General features: G+C 48.1%; 1 protein-coding gene across 2 annotated transcripts in view; it reads left to right on the top strand.

Annotated features, from left to right (window-relative positions):
* Nucleotides 1-17,111: 17,111 nt before the first annotated feature.
* LOC125943075 (O-acyltransferase like protein-like) overlaps nt 17,112-27,412 on the top strand; it is a 383,274-nt gene continuing 372,973 nt past the window's right edge. Inside the window, exons 1-2 of one of the 2 annotated variants that reach the window (XM_049661433.1) lie at nt 17,112-17,309; nt 26,996-27,201. In XM_049661433.1, the coding sequence (XP_049517390.1) occupies nt 17,246-17,309; nt 26,996-27,201 (270 nt within the window). In that variant the 5' untranslated portion in view covers nt 17,112-17,245. The remainder of the gene's footprint in view (nt 17,310-26,995; nt 27,202-27,412) is intronic. The other variant, XM_049661431.1, reaches the window with a different exon arrangement.

The raw sequence follows: 27,412 nt of genomic DNA, 5'->3' as shown, positions 1-27,412 counted from the left end.
CCCGGCCTCATTTCCGGTCGCCCAGACGGCGATCTCAGTCGACGTCCAAGCAACAGCAGCAGGATACACCCATCATAGCGGCGCCCAAAGATAAGGGGTCCCAGCAAAACCAACGGAAGACCAAGACAGCCTCACCCAAGAGGACGAACACCAAAGAACAAGAGGTAAGGTGGGCAGCAGTAGCCTCCCCCTCGTATAAAAAACCACAGACGCCACCGCCCACGAAATTCGAAGAGGAACTCGCGAGCATGCGCGCACAGATACAAACACTCACACAAGAAAACAGACAACTCAAACAACAAGTGATACAGCTCACACAAAAACCACAAGAGATGGCACCACACCAGGCCATCATTGACCTAAAAACCAATGTTGATGCCATCCAAACCCAGATGCAAGCCTTCATGGATGCTACACGCGCCCAGATGGAACAAAAAACACAGACTGCCCTACAACGCACAGAGGCAGCAATCAAGCACATGGAAGCCGCTGTAGACAGCAAGCTTAAGGGCCAGCTTCTCTCCATAAAACTGCGAAAAACACTACGACAGAACCTCTGCAAAGTCACACCTGCGGCAGGACATAACCGACACCAAAACCCATCACCGATCATAACATCACCGACCACAACACCCAACAATGCCTAGACCACACAAGCAAGTCAAAGAAAACTTAGAAATTTGGCAATGGAACTGCCGTGGGTACCGAAGGAAAAAAGGGCTACTGACACAATTGATCGCTCAATCCTCAAAGCCGCCAGGGGTCATAGCCCTACAAGAGCCCGGTACCCGACCAACACTACATGACTACGAGGAATACCACGCAAGTCAAGACGACAAATGGAAGGTAGCCACACTCGTGGACAAAAACATAACAACTATACAACAGAAATCTATACACGACGTAGACGTACAACATGTACTCCTAGAATTCGTGCACAAAGGTAATCAGACAAAGAGTGCCTTTGTTCTAAACGTCTGCTGCCCCCCCAGCCAAAGGCGGGCAAACATTGACAAACTCTTCAGGGACACTCTCCGCCTTGCCAAAGACCGCCCTCTGGTAATCATGGGCGATTTCAACGCTCAGAACACGCTATGGGGGTGTCAGAGGCAGGACTGGAAGGGTCTCCAGCTAGAAACACTAATGGAACAGAGTCACCTCACACTGATCACAGACCCGAACACTCCCACGAGGGAAGGGAACAGCGTAACAAGCGACACCACTCCCGACCACACCTTCATCACACAAACCACGCGAGCCGAATGGCTCAACAAACTCGAAAACTTAGGCAGCGATCACTACATTCTGAAAATAACGCTACAAACCGGATGCCTACGCAGGCAGATCGGCACAGCCAAAATCACTGACTGGCGAAAAATTAGGGAAGCCCAAGAACAGGACACAGACACAATCACGAACCTGGAAGATTGGTGCGACAACCTCCGTCGACAGAAACAACACCATACAAAGGAAATTGCCAGAACGGAAGAGACCCCAGAAGTGGATCCCCACCTACTACACCTGTGGGACGCCAAACGAGGTCTCACCCGCCGTTGGAAAACACAGAAGTACAACAGGAAACTGAAGACACGCATAGCACAAATAACAGCGGAAGCAGAATATGCCATGCAACTCGCCTCGGCGAACTGGTATCGATTCTGCGACTCTTTCGGTGGCACCCTGGGTACCGCCAAAACGTGGCACATACTCAAAGCCATCCTGGACCCCAGCAAAACCAAAGGAGAGGGGCACAAGGCCCTGGAGCGGCTACTACACACCTACCCAGGCAGCCAACAAGACCTCATCGACGCCATCAAGAACAAGTGCTATGGAGATCCAGCTCCCACGCAACCATGTACAACACCATACATGGGACAACCCAACCCACTTTTGGACGAACCCATCACAGAAAACGAGGTAAGAGCGGCCATCGCAGCCACCACCCGTAACACAGCGGCGGGCACGGACCGTATCACGAACGCCATGATCAGAAACCTTAGCGACAAGGCCATCTCCGCGCTCACGGCCTTTCTCAACCAACACTGGGACCTCAACATGCACGCATAATCATGATCCCCAAACCGGGGAAGAAATTGGCAATTGAAAATCTGAGACCAATCTCGCTCACATCCTGCCTCGGCAAGGTGTACGAGATAATCATACACAAGAGACTACAGGGACACTTAGAAGACAACAAGCACCTGCCAGACACCATGTTTGGTTTCCGCGCAGGCTTGTCCACACAAGACGTTTTACTGCAAATCAAGGAAGAAGTCCTCAGCAACGTTCGCCGCAGCGGCGAACATGCCCTCCTAGCAATCGACATCAAAGGAGCTTTCGACAACGTAAGCCACCAAGGAATCCTAGAAGGGCTCGCCAACACCAACTGCGGTGAGCGAACGTACAAGTACGTTCAGAGCTTCCAAAGCCACCGCACGGCAGAGCTGAAGATTGGGGAGATCCAGACTGCAGTATACCACCCTCCCAACAAGGGCACACCACAAGGAGCAGTCATCTCACCCACGCTCTTCAATGTCGCCATGATCGGCCTCACAAGAAAACTGCAGGACGTAGAAGGCCTCCGCCACGCCTTCTACGCAGACGACATAACACTCTGGACCACAACAGGGTCCCTTATTGAAAAAGAAGAACGGCTGCAAACTGCAGCTGACCTCATCCAAGAATACGTCAGCCATCGGGGACTACAATGCTCGCCCGAGAAATCTGAACTCATACGAGTCTGGCGAGGCCGGGGTAACCACACAGTCCCCACAGACCCAACACGAAAAATCGAGGTACACCTCAACGGGAGCCTCATACCAGAAACGTCATTGCTCAGGGTGCTGGGCATGTGGCTGCAGTCTAACCAGCGTGCTACACACACCCTTACGCTCCTCAAAACCAGTGTCAAGGCGATATCACGCATGATATCCCGTGTAACATCGAAGAATAGAGGCATGAAGGAAGGGGACACACTCCGACTGGTCAAAAGCCTGGTGGTGAGCAGAATCGCTACAGCCTGCCCTACTACCATCTCACACAATCCGAGACGAAACAGGCCGACACGCTCTTGAGGATGGCTTTCAAGGCCGCTCTCCGCCTGCCGATGAGTACATCGACTGAGAAATTATTGGCGCTGGGGTTACACAACACCCTCAGCGAACTCACAGAAGCCCTTCACGTCTCACAACAACAGACTTGCGTGGACTCACACGGGCCGGCAGGTCCTACAAACCTTGGGCTTCAAAGCCACAACAATACGAACCCAAGAAACCTGCACGATACCTCGTCACGTCCAGGACAGGTATCACATTGCCCCAATACCACGCAACATGGACCCTACCCTACACTCCGGAAGGAGGAAAGCAAGGGCCCAATACATAGAGAAAACATTCAGGTTCGATACCACGGCCCGTTTTACGGACGCCGCTATGTACGGAACAAAGAAAAAGGGCGCAGTGGCAGTGGTATGCGACCGCCGAGGCCACGTCACCTCCAGTGCATCGACCCGCCCCTGCACGATCACTGAAGCGGAAGAACTGGCCATCGCGTTAGCCATCCGCGAAGGTCAACACGCAAGAAAACCACTGACGATCCTCACGGACTCCCAGCAGGCCTGCCGCAACTTCCTACAGGGAAGAATCGCAAGACCTGCGGCACAAGTCCTAGCCCAAATACCCAAGGAGGACACTGACGACAACACCATCATAACCATCATTTGAATACCGGGTCACGCTGCCATCACGGGTAACCTGTATGCCGACAGAGCAGCTCGAGAATTTGCATATAACCGAGCACTCATCACGCCGACTGCAGATGACCCTGACCCAGTTGACCCCGAGTATTCAGCAATCCTGAACTACCACAGAGGGAATCGCTTGCGATATCCCCCACCCCATCGAATACTAAAGACGGAGGATGCCGCTGCCTGGCGTAGGCTCCAGACAGGCACTTACACGAACCTACACATATTACATCGCCTGCACCCCACAGCCTACAGGGACGAATGCCCGTAGTGTGGGGCCACACCAACCCTATACCACATTACGTGGGAGTGCACGCTACACAACATAGAACACCATGACACGAACACCACGAGGGAGCAATGGGAGGCATTGCTGTCCAGCTCGGCCCTCGACGAGCAGCTCAAGCTGATCCAGAGAGCAGAGAAGATTGCAAGAGCCAGCGGAACCCTGGACTAGGGGCCCCGACCATTAGCGATGCCCCATTGGGGCAAGACAAAACTATATTTGAATTAAAGTTTATCTATCTATCTATCTATCTACCCTGTCAGAAAAAAAAAACAAATTATAATTCTGTACGAAACCGCGCCAGGGTGCTCTCCGCCAGGAGGCCGCGCTTTGGGGGTGGAGCCCGCAGTGAGTAGCAGCCAGCCGGCGTGCTCTCTAGTCGCGCTTCATCTGTCAGAAGAACTGCACTATCACAATATTCTGGTTCGATAGAATAGTCGAATTAGATGAAATGAAAACAATTCCGTCTCCTTCTTCTTAACAGAGATTTTACACGAAGCACTGCGCCGGGTCCAGCTTATATAACAGTAATCCGGTGCCTCTTTCAGTTATAACATTGCCCTCCATAACGGGGTTGAAAGGCCATACAGGTGTTGAAAACGGTAAGAGATTGGTGTCAGCTTGCAGCTACCGGTCCTCGGAAGTTTATTCCGCTGAAAGAATGCTTCGGTGTCACCCTCTGGCCAGGCTGGTGTTGTATGCCGTCGAACGCAAGATGTAATCTTAAGTATGAGGAACAATGATTCGGTGGATACATTATTTTCAACTGAAGTTCGCAAGGAGTTCGTCTCCTGTAATCAGCAGTTGAGTGATGTCCTTCTCCATAAGCGTCGAGCGAGGTTCTTCGCTTGTGCGTTTCTCGCATTAACCTTAAAAATATACTGGTACACCGGCGATGTACACGTGAGGACATCTTATTAATGGCGGAATCATTCGAGGCAGAGTTTACGCAGAGAGGAACTAAAATAATATTGCAGTAGCCAATCATATTCTACATAGCTGCTGGTGCGATAACGTCCGCAGTGGCATGATTGACGTAGCCATTTTCAGAGTTCTTGTCAAAAACAGTGCGCTTATACCACACAAACTGCTTCAGGGCTTTGTTGTTCTACAATGATTCCACAGCTAAATTGGTTCTCCATAAGAAATTGAAAAGTGACCTATCAAGACAGGGGTCAGGCAAGGAGACACCATCTTTCCAATGCTATTCACTGCATGCTTAGAAGAAGTATTCAAGCTTTTAAACTGGGAAGGCTTAGGAGTGAGGATCAACGGCGAATATCTCAGCAACCTTCGGTTTGGAGATAACATTGTCCTATTCAGCAACAATGGTGAAGAATTACAAAAAATGGTTGAGGATCTTAACCGAGAATGTGTGAGAGTGGGGTTGGAGATTAATATGCAGAAGACAAAGATAATGTGCAGTAGCCTGGCAAGAGAACAATAATTAAGGATCGCCAGTCAGCCTCTAGAGTCTGTAAAGCAGTACGTTTACCTAGGTCAATTACTCACAGGCGGCCCTGATCAAGCGAAAGAAATTTACAAAAGAATGGTTTTCAGTGCATACTTTAGGCATTACTAAACCGTGTACTGGGAGCTTACTACTGTCGTTGAAAAGAAAAGGGTACAATGATTGTATTGTACCGATGCTAATATACGGTGCAAGAACTTGGAGGTTGACAACGAAGCTCGAGAACAAGGACCGCACAAAGACCGACGGAACAAAGAATGTTAGGCCTAACTTTAAGAGACAGGGAGAGAGCGGTGTGGATCAGAGAGCAAACAGGGATAACCGATATTCTAGATGCGATTAAGAGGAAAGAATGGAGCTAGGCAGGCCGTGTAATGCGTAGGATTGATAACCGGTGGACCATCAGAGTTACAGAATGGACACGAAGAGAAGGAAAGCGCAGTCGGGGACGACAGAAAACGACCGGTGGTGTGATGAAGATAGGAAATTAGAAGGCGCAAGTTGGAATCAGCTAGCGCAAGACAGGCGTAATTGGACATCGCAGGGAGAGGCCTTCGTCCAGCAGTGGACATAAATATAGACTGATGATGATGATGATGAGGATGTTAGACAGGGCGTCCTGCAATGTCCTCCCAAGTGGCGGGCAATTTTATTTTCCGTGAAGAGCCATATACACACAAAGCTAAACTTTGTAAAGCTTTATCGGCGTTTTTCTTTACAATAGTCCGTATAGATAGTGCCTTACTATGTCCGCGTCAGCATGGCCTAGTTTATTTACCGAGAAAGCTGCTTGAGTCACTGCTATTGTGCGTTTGTTATGCGCTTGTTAGGGGTTCACATGCTCAATAGTGCAACTGACACTGCAGGAAGAATGGCTCGAGATTTTCCCAGCTTCGTTTCCTGTGCTCCGATATAAAGAATGGGACAAAATAGATATAGTAAACTCTGCACTGCATTTGACAAAGTTTAGATAACATCGACACTTGTCAGTAAAATAGAAATCGTGTTTCCGTTCCAAATAAGGTGCTTGAATCCCCAAGCGGATGCTGCCGATAGGTTCCAGGAAGCAATCAATTAGCACCAGACCGGAGACCTCAATTTATATTTGCGAAAGTGGATAAGTCTACTGAGCGGTTTTTTTTGTAGGTCAGTACACGATCGAACCACGCTTTTCTTTCTATAAGAAAGGAAACACTGCAAAAGAGAAACGGAACTGGGATTACAATTTCTCACATACTCGCGCTAAAGACAAAGACGAGAGGAACGCATACGATAGGACGGGGGCTACGCTTCAAACTAGCGTTTATTACAAACGAATAACTGTTTATGCAGTGCGCATCAGGTACATCGTGCACGCATCATACAAAAGGCTGTATAATCCAATAAGTTCATACATAAGACTATGGCAAATCAGTTCACGTGCCTAGATGTCGAAATAAATGTTTCTTCTTTTTCCTAGAACGACATAGACTGACAGCTGACACACTTGTCACCTGGCTTCCGTATAAAATACGCTTCAACTATTTCGCTTTCCGTTTTTGTTTTTTCTTTCCTCGAGAAAGTTGTGATGAGAAACATGTGAGGGCATTATCACTTATTGCAGTGTTTATCCAAGTGGCTACCGTATCGTTTTCTAATGTTATTATTGTACTATCAAGCCCTGTCGTTGAAGCACAGGCCAGTTTATCCTATGTAAACGCGTCCACAATCTAAGGCCATCTCATATACAACATCTGAAGTAGATTTGGTGTAAGTTGTCCGGTGATTACCATAATAGCATTGCATGCATTTCTGGTACCTTTAATTTCGCAGTTTACGCACAGCAGACAATTTACAAGGCGCTGAAAAAACGATATTGACATTGTGTCGTTGTGCTGCCTCTTTCAAATTAAGTGACATTTTCTGGCGGTATGGAATTACATGCATACGCGTTTTCTCGCAATCTTTCGCTGGACACTTCCTTGCCCGTTTTCGTTTTTTTTTTAAGTAATGTCTCACACACAGATGAAATGACACACAGTGGGAATCTTCCGTGTTTTAATGTGTCTACTTGGACAGACACACTATGCTTAATCTGGTGAACATATGACTTTTGCAAAGCACCATGGAGGTATATATGATGACTATGCCCCTCTTAAGCAATTAAGAATGTCCGCTATTGAAAGGTGAGTAGCCAACTGGACACTTAAACTGGTTACCCTCTGTGCCTTTCTCCTCCTATTTTCCTTCCTTCCATCAACACATTTTGATCTTGGGTTGTAACTCCAGCTCGCGTGATCATATGATGGAAAGGGTCTTAAGATGCAGAAACTGAATGTAGTTATCATTGTACAGTTGCAAAAGTATACTTGAGCCCTTGGGAATGCTTAGTTAACAAGTTTACACAACCTGTTACGGCGTCATCAAGACGCCGATGTGGTGAATGTTAAGGACTATTAGATAGTCGTCGTTTGTTAGATTAGCTCGGTTGAGAAAGGACGCTAAATTAATGTCACATAATTTGGGGGCTATTGACGAACCAATACAGATTCCTGCGCGTTGAATGTATATAACAGCCATTGTGACTAATTGATTGCAGTGGAATGCAAGGATATATCTAACAATGCTAAAAATTGTCGCCGTTCATGCATAACAAGCTCTGGAACTTTATTTGACCCATTTCATCAGTTTTTTTCACGAACAGCACCTACGATATCTTCACGCGACACAGATTAACTTAAGTCCTCAACGTCCCGTGAGAAAGCTGTGGCCATGGCTCACAGACCATCTTCGATTGATAACCGCTTTAAGTTACTTTCTTCAGTAAAGAAAAAATGAAAACTTAACTCGCAATAGTTGAAGCGTAATTTATTAGGAAGGCAGGTGACAAGTGTGTCAGCCATCTGTCTTTGGCGTTGCCGGAAAAAGAAGTTACCTTTCGAGGTATCTAAGCACCTGAACTGACTGCCCATACAATCTTATATATGAACTGATTGGCTTCAAGAGTGTTTTGCATGATGATTCGCGCATGATGTACCGGATTCGCCATGCATAAAATAGATGGTCGTTTGTAATTAACACCAGTCAGACGTTCGGCGTCCGTCCTGTCGAACGCGTTCCTTTGGTATAGATCATTAGCGCGATTTTTCGAAAACTGTCAGGATGATTGAACTCGCCCAAACCAAACTATTGTTGAGATTACAAGTGCGTGAGTGAGAAAAACTATTTCCAATGAGAATGATTCGCGTCCGGCGAGTTAGTTGGTTGGGGCAACCGTCGAGGTTAAGGCCAAGAGTTCTCGTCTCCCGGTGGCTTCCTTGGTCCGCTGGACTGCCCAGAGTTGGTCTACCAGGTTTGTACCTGAAAAAATAATGGAGATTGCACGCACTGTGGAAATCATTGTAACCGAAGCTTACTGTGCTATTTTTGTTCATTTGCAGTATCTGGCGGTAATTCTGACTGCATACGACAGTCATTATGTCGTGTTAAATGTTACCTTGGGTGCACCTCTTCCGTTTATTTACGTAGTACACAGAGCGCATAGCGAGACGTGTTTGGCCAAGGCGTTGTTGTGCGCCATTGTGCGTAGACAGCGAGAACGTTAGCCCTGTCATTTCCTCACACGGCCCATGGCTTCCTGGTTGAGAGCAAAAAATTCTTTTATTGAAGTCTTAAGACAAATAGCTGCTGCCACGTCCTGTGCCCAACGGACCACTGCCCGCTGACCACCCGGGCTTCCGTCACGCAGCATGGGCGCCCAATGTTGCAGAGCAGTGACCTCGTACCTGAAATATTGAATTACTGGACCACCACTTGCGTATTGTTTTGTCGCCGCGGTACTTTATTGCGACTTTGAGTCTTCATGCCCTACGTTTGTTGTCGGCATGGACAAACTTGCACGATGTTTCTTTTTCAGAAATAGAAACGTGCCGCACCTTACCTTGAGGTATTATTGTTGTTGTTGTCATTGTTATTATTATATTTTATTGCGATAGCAATTATATGGACACTCCAAAGCAGATTTCTGCCGTCGGCGTCGCCGTCGCCGTCGCCGTGAGGTTCCGTATGACGTCAATGGAGATGAAATCGTCGCCGCGCGCCGAACGCTGTATGTGCGCGTGAAAGGGCGCGAGGGACGCGCGCTTTCACGGGGAGTGAACCCACGGCGGAGAACAAACGCGCGTTCTGCGCCGTGCTCTCTTATTAAGGGCTGCAGAAGTAGGCGTCTCTTTCCTCCTTTACAATCACCATATATGTAAGCAAACGGGCCTTCTTCCGGCCGCACGAAAGGCCGTGGGGGCGGGGGGGGGGGGGGTGAGGGAAGGGAGGCGACGCTTAGCTGCGGCACCAAGTACCTATTTACTTGGCGCTGAGCCGTGCTCCCTCAAGGGCTGCAGAAGATAGCGCCAACCTTTCCCTTTCCCTCAAGAACCACTTATCAAGTACCTATTTATATCCGAGGCTCCTGCAACAGTCACCAACGCCGCACGCATTTTGTGCGAACGCGGACAAAACGCTGACGACGTCGGCAACAGTTCTGCGCGTTGCTGGGGCTGCTGCGTGTCCAAATTTATACAGCTGATAAAACTACTAACCTTACTCCGTATAGCTCTCTACAAATTTGCTATCGCAATTGATGCTTCGCCTTTCAGGTGAAACTGCGACAACTTTTTTAAGTTTGTCCGCTACTTTCGCCATGTCTAGTAATAGCGTTTCGTTTATTGAAGAGGCCCATAACGAAGCGTGCCATCTTATAGCGCATTTCCCTTCTCCCACAATCTTTCCATGTATGCAAGCTGCCACGTGCGAAGAGTGGTATTCACGCGTTTTGTCACGGCGTTGGCTTCGCGTATTCTCTGTCTACCAGAATCTATCTTCCATCTGGGCTGTTGCGCATGAGTACAGTTGTAAGTGCTGTATCTACCACCATGTTTCTTTTTTTAAAGCCATAGAGCCTTACGCTCGATGGATTTCAAAGACCTGCTATGACGGCCGTCTTCATGTGTCTGATGCTAACGATGGCCTTGGGTGACTCTGGACACCCCTCCCAAAGCGCGTATTTCGCCAAGAGGTCTTGGTCTACTGCTCCTCTGTCTTCTTAGCGTTGTACACCCTGTAATGGCTCCTCTCTGTGATTAGCCTGGGCGACACGCCGCCAACGCAAATTTGACAATTCGGACGTTGTAAAATGGGGGAAAGCGCATTCCCTGTATTCAGCGAACGTGAAAAGGCATGACCACGGCTGTGAGCTTCTGTGTGTGTGAGTGTGCGCCCTTATGAACGAGGCGGATACTTCTTCCTTTCTCTCTCACTCATGCTGACGGCCGCCTATGGCGCTAGATCGGTGGCGACGAGCCTTAAGAAGTTGACTGAACAGACCAAGCTTTGACAAGGTGATTGCTGTCTCTTTCACGGGAAGAGTGTTCCCTACAGACTATGACATGCGCCAATCTCGAAGGATCTTCACCTTTGGTTCTTCATTTTCGCGCTTTACGAGCACATTGTGGAGCTGAGCTTACAATATAGGTCACGTTGCTGAGCTACCTCGTCCCACATGTATTGGTTGCCGCTCCAGCAACGCGCAGCTGACTGACTTTGCGCGTCTCAAGCCAAACCTCCAACGTTATTCGGACTGTCTAGCCTGATGGATATCGCCTGCGAGCGCCGATGTACACCGGGCGGTGATTACACACTAATGAAAGGATGAACAGACTCTCATTACTTAGTTATACATAAAGGGGACCAATGATTACAATACGGTATCACGCCTTGGCCAAAGTGATCAGGAAGTCCTTGTTTCCTGTTTACAGCATATATGCATCTGTATGTTCTTAAGTTAGGCATCATTTATGTAATTTTTATTCTTTATGTCGCTTGTTATGTTGCCTTCAAATGCTCGGTTTACCCAATTTCTATCGAGGCAGCCGTCATTAAATGATTTTCGTTCCTCTGTCGGCAACAGTGAAAAACATCAGTGGTGTGCGAAATTGCACAGGGGTACTCCCCGCCACGAGGCTGCGGTTGAGGTGCAGCACTCAGTCCAGGAACCCATGAGCAGTAGCCGCCTGACGCGCTCTCTTGCCGTGCATCGTCTTTCAGAAGGATTGTACAACCACAATATTATGCTTCATTAAATTGCGCGTACTAGATGAAGAGAAAACAAGTGCATCTCCTTGTTTTCACCCTGATTTACGAAGGGCGCTTGCGTGCGTGCCTAGCGTCATACCGAAAGTTCGTAAATCTAAGGCTCCTAATTATTTGTAAATAATCGTTGATTACGGCGTCTAATGCAATTCAATGTAAAGTTCAAGCATTGCTAGCACAAAAAAAATTTGACAAATGCTTATTTTTTCAGCTTGTTTATCTATGCAGTCTAAGCGACGTAATTCTGTTGTCATGAGGTGCACGCGCTGTATTACCAAAAGAAAAGCGAAGAACGACGATGACGAGTTTGATCGCGCAAACGCACCACAAAAAGGCGAAAAAGTAGAAAGTCCAGAGAACCACGCGGCGCAAGCGTGGAACGCGAGAGCGGAGCCAATATGATAGAGGAAGCCGAGCGAAGAAGCAGCCCGTCGGCCCATGGATCCGGGCTCCCGCCTGGGTATGGTGTTCCTGAGCCAACGGCTCAACGTCCGAAGCTGGTGTCCATCTGCGGGCCGTCCAGCGGAGCACCAATCACAGCTTCGGTGCTCGCGGCCTTACTTTCTGGCTTATGTTACAGCCCCGTCAAGCCACATCGTCTCGCCTCTCGACTCCAGCTGAGGTACCTCAACAGCAGCCCACTCGTCGTCTGCACCATTGTAGCCGTGACCTCGTCCGACGCCCCACACCGAAACAAATGGCGATGTGGGAGCTTTAAGCTATTCATTCGGTAGACTCCAGGCTGTTTAGAGACTCCATACTTGAAGTTAATCCATATTAGCGTCTGTCAGCAGTTATATGCCATCGAATTGATGTAAAGTATTGTTTGTGAGTCTGCGATAGAGCACATAGGCTTCGTATTTTATTTCCTAAATCAGTCTGTATTGACCACGTTAAAGACTCGACTACGGAGAAAAATCTATAGCATGCCAGCTGTCTTAAGAACAGAGTCATTATCACGGATTTGAAGACACGTAAGCAATCCCAGATAATTTTTTCTGGTAGCACTTAATATTTAGGGGCACTTGGCTTGTCTATTATAAGACTACTTATAAACTACGGTACTGCTATGTTCGCATTCGTGATTATTGCTGCCTGTATTTAGAAACCGCTATAACGTGTGCACATGTTTATGATAAAGAGTGTGATCATATTGTCCTGCTGAGTTATAAGCGCTGTTTCCATGCCTCCTCAGTAAGGGCTCCTGATTGCAGTTTCTTCATTACAGTATTAAGGCTATGAAGTGATGAAGGCAAACTGCAAGATGTTTTGTCAATGGCCCAATCATACTAGTGATTTCCATCGGTGCTGCACATTTGCTATATTTGTTGGATGTGTATGAGAAAACATTCTACATTTTCAGTGCATAAACATCTGTCCGGCTACATTTATTAACTTCGCCATGCTAAAATATAGTCCTCGACATCTGCTTTTAAACGCGTGAAGGTTGCTATTCACATCATTATGCTCTCTCACGCAGAGATTGTACACCTCTCTTGACAGAGAACGCCATAATTCCGTTGTTTCCACAGTTCCGACGAAGTACAAAATTCTGTGTCTTGTTTTTGCCAGTTATGTCAGTTAGTGGGCAAGAAAACGAAATTTCATCAGAACCTACTTTATGATTAATGCAGGCGTCAATGTGATTACAATGAAGATATGTAGCAACACACCGTATCACCACCGCAGAGACGAGTTATGTAAAAGGCTTGTATGCAGGCGGGTCCCTCCGTTGTGTCTTGTTCCAGACACGCTGCGTAATTCAGCGGCGCCATCGCGAAGTACACTGGTGGGGCATTTACGAATGAACATTCGGACATGTTTGTCCGACTATATATGACGCGGTGTCTATTGCGCCCAGCAAAGGACCAAACTGTAGCGTTTTTCTTTTGACATTGAAGAGCGGGACATACTAAGTGCCACATGGTTACGTATGTTGGCGCCAAAGATGTTCATAGAAGAGTGGCACATTTCCCGTGACATATACCTACATATAGGAAGTTGGCGCAAAAGTGGCTCATTGAAGAGCGACGCGTACCGAGCGGCAGATACCCAGTAAACCAAGTTTGAGTAAAGTAGGTTTACTGAAGAGGCCATAAACCCAGTGCCGCAGGCCCGATGACATAAGTTGGCATCATAGAGGTTCAATTAAGGACGGCGCAGGACCAGTGGCCCATATCGATTGACCCAAGTTGGACCAATGAATTGTTTCGAATCTGGTTCGCTCAGCAGAGCAGCCCAATGCTCCACCCATGCACCATGGACTACGCAATCACCCAAGCTCACGGGAAAGTGGTTACACACGAACACAGACAGACAGACACCAGAAAGTGAGCAATAATGCTAGTCGCATTAAATCTGGGGAAGTTAGGCTGTGGGTAACTCGAACCCCCTACCGTGCCTACATTGCATGTTGCCACACTGCTTTACTGAAGGGACCATTATGCTTTAGAAGATAATGTTTGTTCCGCGTTCAGCCCACAATGAGGAAAGAATACCTTTGTGCCAGAATGCATGCAGCTATTCGTGTTGCACGTATTTTAAGCTGGTGAATAATGAACTTTTATAAATATGAAACGCGACTGGACTGCTTTTTCAAGAAATCACTATTTAAATGTTCTGTAGCTACGATGAGTCGTAGACGAATCTGCGAAGAATCAACGCACCAGATTTGTTTCTACGGAACCTGCAGCACCTAGGAACAAGCTTGTATAACTGTAACACATTTCATGACAGTTCACAATTCGCGATGGAAATGACTGGGCCGAGAGGCTGCAGTGGTGAATAAAGTCCTAAACATTAAAAATGCTGTAAACAAAGGCTTGAAACGAAGCACTGCGCAGGGTTCAGTTTAGTTGCCCCACATAACGGGGTTGAATGACCTGCGCCACGCAGCTGGTCAGTGGTAATCTTGCGAGAACAGATTGGTGTCCGCTTGCAGCTTAAGGTCTTCAGAGCTTCAGTCAAGTTGAGTGAATTCGTCGCTGTCTGTTCAGCTCTGGCCAGGCAGGCGTTGCGTGCTGTTGCACGGAAGATTTAATCAAAAGCGCGAGAAATATTGCTTCGGTGCGTACTCTGCTTTGAATTGAAGTTCGCTCGCAGTTATGTCACCCGCCATCAACAGTTCAGTCATGTCCTGCTCCATAAGCATAGAGCGAGATATTTAGTATGTTTCTTCTTTCGCATTACCTTAAAAATACACTGGCACACCCATTATGTACACGTGAGTTCCCCGTGATGACGGCGCCATTCTGCGAGCTGGAGTTTGCGCAGAGATTAAATAAAATAATATTGCACAGTGTCTAATCATATTTTACGTAGCTGTTGGTGCGATAACGTCCACATTGGCATGATTGTTGACATGTAGCCCATTTTCTATGTTCCCTCAAAACAATGCATATCTAGCACAGCAACGGTTTTAGTGTGTGTTGGACAGAGCACCCTGCAATGTGGCTACCAGCGTTGGGATTGACTTCATTCTCTCGGGTAATTTGATTTTCGGTGAAGAGCAATAGGTGTACAGGCATAGCAAAACTTTGTCACGATTTTTTTTGGCGTTTATGTAAAATTCATTGTACATAGTACATTACTATAGTCTGCGTCAGTATGGCCTGGTTCCTTTGCCGAGAAAGCTGCATGGGCCATTGTTATTGTTCGTTTAATATCCAGTTGTTTGAGGTTCACCTGCTCCATAGTGCGACTCACAATGTTGGAAAACAGCTTGACATTTTGCCAGCTGCGTTTCCGGTGCTGCGATATAGAGAATAGAAGAAAAAAAAACTAATCCAATAAACGCTGCAGTATATTTGGCAAAACTTTTGATAATGTCGGCACATGTCAGGAAAATATAAATGATGTTTCCTTGCGAAATAATGTGTTTTAATCCCCAAGCGGATGCTGCCGCTGATAGGTTCAATTAGCAACAAAGCAATCTAAGTGCACAAGACCGAAGACCTCAATTTATGTGTGCGAAAGTGACTATAGTCAATGACCTACAAAAAAATCGCTCAGAAGGTTGCCTTCTGAGCGATTTTTTTTTTTTTGTAGGTCAGTGCACGACTCAATCATGCTTTTCTTTGTGGGAGGGAAAGCAAACCACTGCAATAACCGAAACGGGACTGGGATTTCAGTTATGAAGCAAGAGAAAGGCAGAAGGCAGGGAGGTTAACCAGAATAACGTCCGGTTGGCTACCCTAAACCGGGGGATTTCAAGTGCCTGAAACACTTATGCAGATCGCACGCACTGTGGGATTCGACGTAAGCGAAGCTTTCTGTGCTGTATGCGTTCATTGATGGTATTGGGCGGTGACTTTGACGGCATTTGTCAGTTATGATGTGGGGTGAAATGTTTCTTTGCGTTCACCACTTGCATTTGTCCGCATAGTACACAGAGCGCACAGCGAGGCGCGTTCGGCCGAGGCGCTGTTGTGCGTCATTGTCCGTAGCCTGCGAGAAAATTAGTACTGCTATTCCCTCAAACGGCGCACAGCATCGTTCCCAAGAGAAAGAAATCCTTGCATTGAAACCTTAGGAGTAATAGTTGCTGCCACTGCCGATGCAGCAGTGCTCGCTGGCCACCAGGTCTTCCGTCAGGCAGCACAACCTCCTAGTATTGCAAGGTAGGTACATCGCAGCTGATGGACCGCCGCTTGCGCACTGTTATTTTGACAGCGTGGTGCTTTAATGTGACTTTGCGTGTTCACGCCCTTCGTCAATTGTCGGCATGGACAAATTTGTACGTTGTTTGTTTTTCAAAAATAGAAACGTACCGTGCCATACCTTGAATTAGTATTGATATTATTATCGTTATTCTTTGTTATTGTTCATATTATTATTATATGTTTAACATTTTGTCTATAACTGTCGCCATGTCTAGTAAGAGCGTTTTGTTTATTAAAGAGACCCTAACGAAGCATGCTTTCTTACAAAGCCTTTCTCTTTTTTCGCGATGTTTCCATGTATGCAAGCTGGCACGAGCGAATAGTCGTTATGTTGCCATTTTCGCCGGACAAAAGCTGAAGATGATTTCCAGGTGTTTCCACATGTTTGGAAATCGGTGGGCTTAGTTTTTCTAAAAAGTGTTCCCCCTACCCTACTGTGCCGCGCAAATTTCGCATTTAGCAATTTCGGCTATATGCTGAAAGCGCAGCGCTGGCGGCACTGTACTTTCATTACTACTGCACAAGATGAACGCAATAAGCTCCATACCATGCGAAACTTGGAATAATGTTATATTTAGATGTAACACATGTCATTAGAAGGAAGTTCTACTTGCCAACTACGTTTGCAAATGTTTTCCTCAAGAAAACTTAAAGAGAAAATCAGGAGTTCGAAGGTCGTGTAATTTTTCGCTTTCTCGGTGTTACATTGCCGCAGGAACAGAAGACGCCCCGCATTCTACATCTTGAATTCACCCTGATTGTACATCAAGGCTGAAGAAAACAATGGGGTATCAGACGCAGCCGCATAGAGTCTTTTTCTCAGCTTTATGCACTCTGTTGCTGGCTGTCATTCACTTCGTATTATTCTGCGAAGGTACCCTTGCCTCCCCGAAGCATACCCACGTCCTTGACAGTCTTCCTGAACAAGTGCTCACTGCGGAAATTCGACTGAGCTACAGATGTCGAGAGGACATTTTGTCTACATGACACACTTACAAAGTGGGTCCGAATGGGCTATGAAAAGTAAGTTTAATATTGACGTTTCGTGTAGTTGGCGAATCTCAAGAAAACTTTGTAGAATTCGAAAAGTTTGTCTTGATATCACGAAGCACAAATTGATCTACAAAAGCAGCCCATGATGCAACGGCACTGGTTTCATGTGCATTACAAATTATAAACGCAAATGAGGAATGTCAACATGTTTGTAAGATAAGTATGTGCACGAACTAGAGCAACATCTCGAGACCAGTGTTAAAACAAGCAACATAGGCACTTCAGTAAAATTTTATTTGTTGACCCGTTTTTTTGGGGGGAGGGGAGGTGGGCTCGTTCTGAAGCCCAATCAGAATATGTTGTGAGAGGCACGAAATTAAAAACGCATCTTACTGCACTGATTACATTTCATATTTTTCTATTTAGGAGATGGAAACCTGTCTATATTTCCGAACGAAAATATATTCGCACTAAGCAGTACATTTATTATACAAAGCAGAAACATAGATAGAAGAAAAATGTTCTCATTTTGTGCTACCTTAAAGCTACGTTGCTTCTTCAAAATACTTGAACAAGTTCTTGAAAGCAATATTTGTTCTTTCTACAGTATTGTAGTTTAAAAACGATATAGTTTCTGTTAGTGCTGTTGTTAACAAGCAGATTTCCTTGTAGCCGTCAAGTGATACTATCTAGTGCCTATACAAGAAATGGCGTCAAAGGCTGTGGCGCCAATAAAATCAAAATTTATTTCATTATTGGCATCAGAGCCAAAAGCTTCCAACGACGAATGTAAAGCATTTTTAAGGTGCAGAATAGTTTACATGATATCCCGAAACCCTAAACAGCTCATGGACACAATCTCTTTTCAAGTCGGTGATTATTACCTACTTGTATGAACGAAATGGTGAGCCTATGCTCAATTTGAATTGCCACAATTAGATTCTAAATGCAGCTTCTACGTACACTTGGAGAATGACATCAGTACTACACATTAGGTGGTGTTGAAACCACTTTTATTTGATTATACATAGAGACGAAAATGCAACATCGCGTGGTGTGTTGCCATGTTCATACTCCACCTTGATTCGATTATCCCTTAGTATTGCAAAAAAAAAACACCCTGCGCTTGTGTAATTCAAACCTTGATGAAATCATGCGCTTAATGTAGCTCCAATCCTCCTCCAATTCTGCGCTTGTGTAGTTAAAATCCAGCGCTAATGCAGCTATACTAACGTGAGACCTGGGGAAATGCGACGCCGTGATGCGCTGGTGTTTCCCTTATGTTAATTCACCGTTGGTTTGAACTACACAAAAGCAGGATTTGAGCAGTATCGGAGCTACATTAAGCGCTGGATTCTAATTCTGCGCTTATATAGTTCAAATCCAACACTAATGCAGCTGTACTAGCCTGAAACCTGGGGAAGTGCAAAGCAGTGATGCGCCAATGTTTCCCTTATGTTATTCTTGTGCTATTCTTGCACACGTGAGGAGGAATCGAGTGCTTGTAGGGTGGTGGCTCCCTCTCTTGCGCTGCGGTGGTACCAGACTGGCGTTTCGGAAGTGATTTTTCCGAGTTTATGCTAATTCCCGCATATCCCTGGCTCATACCCACATAGCCAATGTGCGTATGCGCCACACGTGATTTTATTGTCGTTAATCGTGACGTAACTGACGAGCATATGATTTTATTGATGCCATGACCTATCAGTCATGTTAGTTATATCGGAAGGGCGTTTATTAACGTTGGACGTCATGCGGAAGGGTTGCACGACGGTCACAACGAGAGTATCAGCCGGCGTCAACAGCTCGCGATCTGCGCCCGCACCTTTAGCCAAGACAGTGTCCCACTGCTGCGTGCGTTGCTTCATCCCCACTACAGTACCCCGGCGGCGAAGCGAAGCCATCCTGGCGACTCAAGGCGACGTGAGAATAGGGGGGGTCATGATATGGCTTCAGGCGGCTCACATGGACAACCTGGCGGCCAAGACGACGCTTCTCGGAGGTTGGGTTGACCGGCGTTATGATCGGCTTGCGACTGCACCTGTCAAATGTGGGAAAGAAGCCCGAGCGCCTTTCCCGTGACGAGATAAACCTCTTTCATCCTCGAGGAAGCGTCTCACCTCCACGGAGCAGACGAAAACGGCGAGCTACCAAGAAGGAGGACCCGAGGGAGAGGAGGTCGTCAACTTGACCGCCCGACAGAGGTCTGACACTTCCACAAGTTCCCCGAAGGAGTCATCGGCAGGTTATGATCTTCCGGGAATCTGTATCTCTCCATTGTGGGAAGCAAGCCCCAGCGCTTTCCCGTGACGAGATAATCCCCTTCATCCCAGAGAAAGCTTCTCACCTCTACGGAGCAGACGAAAACGGCGAGCTACCAAGAAGGAGGACCCGAGGGAGAGGAGGTCGTCAACTTGACCACCGGAGAGAGGATTTCCCCGAAAAACATCGACCACCACGAGGGGATTTAAGGCCGTCCTGGCCCCTGTGTTAACCAGAACCGCTCGAGACTCGGATAGAGTCAAAACCATGTACCAATGAAGTGAATACAATCTTTTCTATTTTTCATCATCACGATGCCCACCTTCATCGTCGTCTCCTGATTCCTGCGGTGACGACCCACCTCACCCGGTCGAGATTATATCACCGGCTCAATAACAAAGGTGATGGAAGATAGGCACTCGATGGCGCGATAAGGGCCTTGGTACTTGGGGGCAAACTTAGGAGACAGGCCAGGGGAATGAAACGGTATGCAGAGCCATACGAAGGAGCCGACGGCGAAAGCTTGTTCTGTCAGATTGCGTTCATGACAATCTTTCTGCAGGGCTTGGTTGTCCGAAGTAAATGAGCGGGCCAGCTCACGACACTCTTCAGCAAATTGAGACATTTCAGAAACTGTGCTGAATTCGGAGACGTCCGGACGATACGGCAAAATGGTGTCGGGTGTGGTGCATGGTTCACGGCCATATAAAAGAAAGAATGGGGGAAATCCGGTGGTCGACTGTGTCGCGGTATTATACGCGTAAGTGACGAACGGAACAACGACATCCCAGTTAAGGGCCGTTTATTGTCCGACGTAACGTGAGCGCGGGCGCACGCTACGCCACGTTGGCGAAAACGACCCCCTCTATAGTCGGGCGCACTGGCGCAGCCAACGTAACTGGCGGCTTCGGCGCGCCCCGACGTGCCCGGCGCCGAATTGGCTCCTGACCCATTCGCGCGTTGGTCGCGTCGACTGCGCCGACCCACAGTGCATTTCGCGCGAAGAAATAAAGGCGCCCACGCCGCTTCGCCCTTGCTCCGCCGGCGGTCGCAAACAGCCGTTCAAAGCACGCGCGGGCTTGGGATAGTTCTGCGCATGCTCCGAAGATAACAGCCAACGGCGCGCGCGTCGGAGTATAGAGGAGATAGCGTTTCGGCTGGCGCAGCGTAACCGGCGTAGCGTGGCTGGCCGCAAACGACGCTGGCCCGCGTGCCGGAAACGTCGAACTATAAACGGGCCTTTGGAGTGGTCAGAAGCAATGTACTTAGACAGCATGTCTCCCAGCGTTCGGTTGAAGCGCTTTGTTAGTCGGTTGGTTTGCGGGTGGTGGGCTGTAGATGTGCGGTGAACTCTACGGCATGAACAAAGGAGCTCCTGAAGGACATGGGATAAAAACAAACGCCGTCTATCGCTCAGTAGCTCGCGTGGTGCGCCATGGCGGAGGACGAAATCACGTAAGATGATGTTCGAAACGTCACGAGCACCAGCCGAAGGAAGCACGGCTGTTTGCGCATACCTCGTTAGGTGGTCCACTGCTACGATGACCCATCTGTTACCAGTGACAGAGGACGGAAGTGGGCCATAAATATCAATTCCGACACTGTTGAAGGGGCGTGATGGACACGGTAAAGGCTGCAGGAGTCCAGGCGAATGGGGAAATGGTTTCCGGCGTTGACACGATTGGCAAGATCGAATGTATTTGCGGACATGTGTGTATAGTCCACGCCAGTAATAACGTTGGCGGGCTGCTCATGCGTTTTCAGCGCACCAGCGTGAGTATGTTGGGGATCAGCATGATAGTATGCGCAGACAGCGGAGCGCATGTGGCTAGGGATGACGAGCAGCCATTTACGGCCATCCGGTCGATAGTTGTGACGATATAATAGTTCTTCCCGTATCGCAAAATGCGTGGCTTGGCGGCGAAGTGCACGTGGGTGTGCCGAAGTTGGCGGAGCGGAAAGAACATTCAGGAGAGAGGCGATCCAGGGGTCTTTTCGCTGTTCAGATGGCATGTCTGTGGTGGTAAGACCAGCCAAGGGAAATGCACCAGTTGAATGCGGCTGTTCAGTGGAGTTCACGGGAGATCGGGACAGCGCATCAGCGTCAGACTGCTTTCGACCCGATCGGTACACCACGCGAATGTCAAATTCTTGCAGGCGAAGAGACCAACGTCCAAGGCAACCAGGAGGATTCTTCAGGGTAGCCAACCAACATAGAGCGTGATGCTCAGTCACCACGTCGAAAATGTGGCCGTATAAGTGTGGATGAAACTTGCTTATTGCCAAGACAATCACGAGACACTCTTTTTCAGTTACTGAGTAGTTGGATTCCGCCTTGGTGAGGGCACGGCGAGCATAAGCTACAACATACTCAGAAAAACCTGGTTTGCTTTGCGCGAGTACTGCACCAAGACCTACGCCGCCGGCGTCCGTGTGTACTTCGTTTGGCGCAGTCGGGTCGTAATGACGCACAATGGGTGGTGAGGTAAGCAGATGCCGTAATGTAGTGAAGGCGTCGTTGCAGGCTTGAGTCCAAGTTGAAAGGTCACCAGGGCATGCAAGAAGCTTCGCAAGCGGTGCCATGATGGAGGCAAAGTTCCGGACAAAGAGACGAAAATACGAGCATGAGCTCACAAAGCTGCGCAGTTCTTCTGCAGTAGTCGGCTTAGGAAACTCTGCAACGGCGTGAAGTTTCTCAGGATCAGGAAGAATGCCGTGTTTTGAGACTACATGACCCAGTATGGTGAGCTGGCGAGCCCCGAAGTGGCACTTCTTCAGGTTGAGCTGAAGGCTTGCGTTGGTAAGGCACTGGAGAACCGTGCACAGGCGGACGAGATGTGTAGCGAAATCGGGGGCGAACACGACGACGTCATCCAGATAGCACATACAGATCTGCCATTTTAGACCGCGTAAAATGCTGTCCATCATTCGCTAGAATGTTGCAGGCGCATTGCAAAGGCCAAATGGCATGACTGCGAATTCGTACAGGCCATCTGGTGTGACGAAAGCGGTCTTTGGACGGTCACACTCGGCCATCGGGACTTGCCAATAACCCGAACGCAAGTAGAGCGAAGAGAAGAATTCGGCGCCTTCTAGACAATCTAGGGCGTCGCCTATGCTGGGAAGAGGGTAAACACCTTCTCCAGTAATTTTATTGAGTCGCCGGGAGTCTACACAAAACCTAATAGAACCGTGTTTTTCTTGACCAGCACAACGGGCGATGACCAAGGACTACAGGAAGGCTTGATGACTCCATGTTGAAGCATGTCGTTAACTTGCTCCGTAATTATACGACGCTCCGCTGGTGACACACGGTAGGGGCGCTGGCACAAAGGGGTGTTGGTTCCGGCGTCAATTTTGTGAACAACGGTGTTCGTTCGAGCTAATGATGCTTGAAGGAAGTCAAACAAACTTTTAAATTCGTTGAGAAGCATCAGAAGCTGCGCACGTTGATCCGGAGCGAGGTTACTGTCGATGAGAGGGAAAAATACGTCCGAGGACACGTCATCGGACGCAGGGTGAGGGGTCAGCGAGTTCAGCTCAGGCTTCGGACTTGGCTCGTAGGAATCAATAGACACGATAACATCATGGTCGACTGACTGAACGTGGCCAAGCGTCTCATTACAGCGCAACGTGACAAGGCATGAGGTAGCTTTGGAAATAAGTATTCCGGAGGCATCCTGGTAAAGTGAAAGGACGGAAAATGGCAGCCAGGCATAGTGGCGGTGACTGAATACGTCAGACGGGATGAACAAAACTGTAGTTTTAGTAAAGGCAGCACAATCAACAGGAACAATGACGGTACTGAGAGGGGGAAGGTCAGTGTCAGCAGCCATGACAGGCTTGTCAACACCAGTCACGGGCATATGGGCAGAAGGCACATCGCCAAATACAGACAGTTCCAACTGAGCGTGAGCGCAGTCTATAACAGTGTGATGGCACGACAAGAAATGCCACCCAAGGATCATATCATGTAAGCACGAAGTCAACACAATAAACTCTGTTTTACACTACGTCGGCAATGACGACTTTAGCCGTGCATGCAGCAATCAGATGCATTCGCTGTGCGATTGCTGTACTGAGGAAGAACAATGTAGGTGGTGTTGTCACTTAACGAAGAGAGCGGCGAAGTTTCTGACTAATTACGTATATTGTGGCACTAGTATCGACGAGCGCAAGAGTTGGAACACCTTCAACAAAAACTTCGACAATATGGCGGGGGACAAGCGAGGATTTACACAGGTCGCCGACGACGCAGCTCGCGCCTCCGGAGCTGGGGCAGTCAGTTTTCCGTCTCAGCGGCGGGTCGGCGACGCATAGGTGACAAAGAATGGCGGCGTGGTGAGGGTGATCGACGGGAAGCAAAGGGTGGAAAGTCGGAGTCAGGCTGGGTGTCCCGTGCGTATACGTCAGGTGGCACGTCTTGTGGAGTGTAGTACTGGGGCCGGAAAGAATAGTCGCGGTATCATGGTGAAACTGAGGCATCCGCGAAGAGCCCACGACAGAAGCGCGCCACATGACCGGGGATTCCGCAAGAGTAACATATCGGTCGGTTGTCAGCAGTGCGCAGCAGTGATTAACGATGTGCTTCTGTGCACCAGGGAATGGCGCTGGTGGCTGTTGGAGAGGTTGAGGGGCCAACGGTGGCGGTCGACGCGGAGGCTTTGCACTGGCAGCCACATAAGTGTGTGGTATGGCAACAGGTGTCGGCGGAGTGGTGGACGGCAGCACCTCGGAGACTTGCTCCAGAATAACTTGTCGGAGAGACGGCAGCGAGATTGTGCGTAGGCACTTCTGGGGTCGGCAAATATGATATACACGAGAGCTGCGTGCTGCATCCTCACGCACATATTCTTTGATTTGCGACTGTAGCGTCTCGTGGTCACCAGCGATGGTTAAGGCGGCGAGAGAATTGTCTGTTATCGGCCGCCAAACTAGGACTCATTGCATACGGCGCTCGTCAAAGCTCTGGCACAAGGTCGTAAGATCAGCTACGGTGCGTGGGTCCTTTGCCAGCAGCATATGAAAGGCATCGTCGTCAATACATTTCAGGATGTGTTTAATCTTCTCTTGCTCGGGCATGGACGGATTCAGGTGCTTGCACATGTCTATGGCGTATCCTATGTAGCTTGTGAAATTTTCGCCTTGCTGCTGCGCACGTCCACGGAGGCGCCGCTCGGCACGGAGCTTGCGCCTGGCAGGGCGGTCGAACACGTCTGCCAAGCGTTTCTTGAACGCACTCCATGTAGAGAAGTCGCACTCATGGTTTTGGTACCACAGGCTTGCGACGTCTTTGAGATAGAACGACACATTCTGTAATTTCGACGGATCGTCCCACTTATTGTGGCCGCTCACCTTTTCAAACGTCGCCAGCCAATCTTCCACATCGTGGTCATCTGTACCACTAAAGAAGGGAGGGTCTCGCTGTCGTAGCGCGCCAGTTACGAAGACCTGCGGAGATGGGACGGCAGCTTCTTGGGTGACTTCGTCAGGCATTGTCGGGGCAGGTGGTAGTGTCTGACTTCGGAGTTCCAGGTTTGCAGACCCAGCACCTCCACCAATATGGAAGCGGGTTTATTAACGTTGGACGTCAGGCGGAAGGGTTGCACGACGGGCACAAAAACAGTCTCAGCCGGCGTCAACAGCTCGCGATCTGCGATCGCACCTCTAGCCAAGGCAGTGTCCCACTGCTGCGTGCGTTGCTTCATCCCCACTACAATATATTCGTACCCTTCCATGCAAATTTTGGTACATACCAAGTGAACGAGATGCGAGTTTTCGGCAGATCTTGTTCTTGCGCGTGATTACGATGACATACATGACATTAGACGCCGAGGGCGCGGGCTCCTAAAGTGCTTTCCACTTAAAGAAAAAAGAATGACGAGTGTTTTTCGTCACCCGCCGGGGTGGCTCAGTCAGCTAAGGCGTTGCGCTGCTGAGCACGAGTTCGCGGGATCGAATCCCGGCCCCGGCGGCCGAATTTCGATGGAGGCGAAATGCGAAAACGCCCGTGTGCTTGCGTTGTAGTGCACGTTAAAGTACCCCAGGTGGTCAAAATTAATCCGGAGCCCTCCACTACGGCGTGCCTCATAATTAGAACAGGTTTTGGCACGTAAAACCCCAGAAAGAAGAAGAAGAAGTGTTTTTCGTCGCGTGATGTACAATGATCTAGGTCAAATTCGTCGCGCAATTATTTAGGTCAAAGCAGTGGAAAGGTTTTGAGAAAGTTTATGGAAGGAATAATAGAAAAGTAATTTCATATATATCGGAACTAATCTGACTTTATATCCAGGGGGAATAGCTTACAAGCTTACATAATCGCTTTTGAGGTGATTGTGGGACGAAGTGAAGCAGGTGTGCAATATAAGGCATTTCAGGAGCATACCACAGTTGTCCCAGCACCTCGCCACTCTGCCAAACGGGTTGGTAAGCAGTTATCGGTAAACAACACAAAGCCAGACCCTCGCAGCACACCGTCACGCGCTCACCTGAAAGTTCCATATAAGCACGCTGCCGTCGATAGAGCACGACGCGAGTGCCGTGCCCAGCGGGAGAACTGCACCGCGTTCACGTCGTGCTTGTGGCCGACGAGGGGTGATGCGGACGACTCCGTGAATGAGCCCGTAATCCATTTAAGCAGGTAATTGCTCTGGGCTACTGTAACTACAATTGTTGTTCTCGGAAAGAGCTCAAGTGCAGACATTTCGGAAAGCTAGTTTCCCGTGCAAAAGACCCCGATAATCGCAAAAATATTGGTGGAATATTGTGGCACACGCAAGTGTACCGAGTTTTGGCAACTCATGCTTCATGCAGCTTGAAATATTTTATTTTACCTGAATATCATATGATGAGAAAGACAATCCAAAACTTCACCCTTTTTCTTCTGGACTGAACACATTCTCTCAACCCCAATTCAACTCGTTAATTCTATTTCATGAAACGGATCAGAGCAACTTGTTATAGTCATTTCGAGGCCTAACAGACGTGCATCAATACTCTATGCATTTTCACCTTAGGTTTCAATGAAATTATTCTATAAGCAAGCAATTAAAGCTTTACTTATTTGCCAAAAATCCTCAGACGAGCGAGTTTCGAGAAATCAGCAAGGCTCACTGTCAACAACACAAGAGTGAGAGGCATTGCAAGTAAGTACTCCAGGCTGCAAATTTTAGGAGTAATAAATAATCTTGCTGCATACTTATCAATTCGCCCAAAGTTCCTCTCCGAAAAAAAGAACACATACAATTAGGCGAACAGCTCCTGATGTGCCCTTAGGGTCATTAGTATTTATCAAATGTAATCGAGTATTCTCCAAAGGCAATGTTAAATCACAAATCTTTACGTAATATTTGAAACCCGGTGGCGCTGACACTTGTACAAAATATGTACACTGGTTATTTTGATCGTGCGATCTCTTCTTTGATAATGTTAAAATAATTGTATCTCAATTTCAGTGTTTGATAGCACTGGTAAGCCGGAGAGTGGTATCCTGACCGGAGGACGTACTTTTTTGGGCATGTATTCCGAGTGCATCGAAGCGCTGCCGCAAGCTGCCCCATTGGCTGCTGCAGAGGACTACTCACAACCCATGCCCGCGTTCACCAGCACCTACTGCTTATCTTCAGTGCGCCTAGACTCCGAACAGCGCACACAGAAACAGGTGTGTAGTCCGTCCCGCCTTATTGCTTTTCTAGAATTTGTGGAAGATCCTGCTAATAATCGCCGCTGACCGAGCCCTTATTGGGACGCGTTTCTAGTTGAAAATTTTTGTTTCATCTAAGGCAGCGCATTTGTTATTTATGTATTGAATAATTCCATCTTACACCTCATGGCTGCCATATTTAGTGTGGGAAGTGTAGCTGGGCAATGCT

The sequence above is a fragment of the Dermacentor silvarum genome, chromosome 2 (genome assembly GCF_013339745.2).
Source record: "Dermacentor silvarum isolate Dsil-2018 chromosome 2, BIME_Dsil_1.4, whole genome shotgun sequence".
NCBI classification, from domain to species: domain Eukaryota; kingdom Metazoa; phylum Arthropoda; class Arachnida; order Ixodida; family Ixodidae; genus Dermacentor; species Dermacentor silvarum.
The sequence above is the reverse complement of the archived record's forward strand: the minus strand, read 5'-3'. Positions and strand labels throughout refer to the sequence as shown.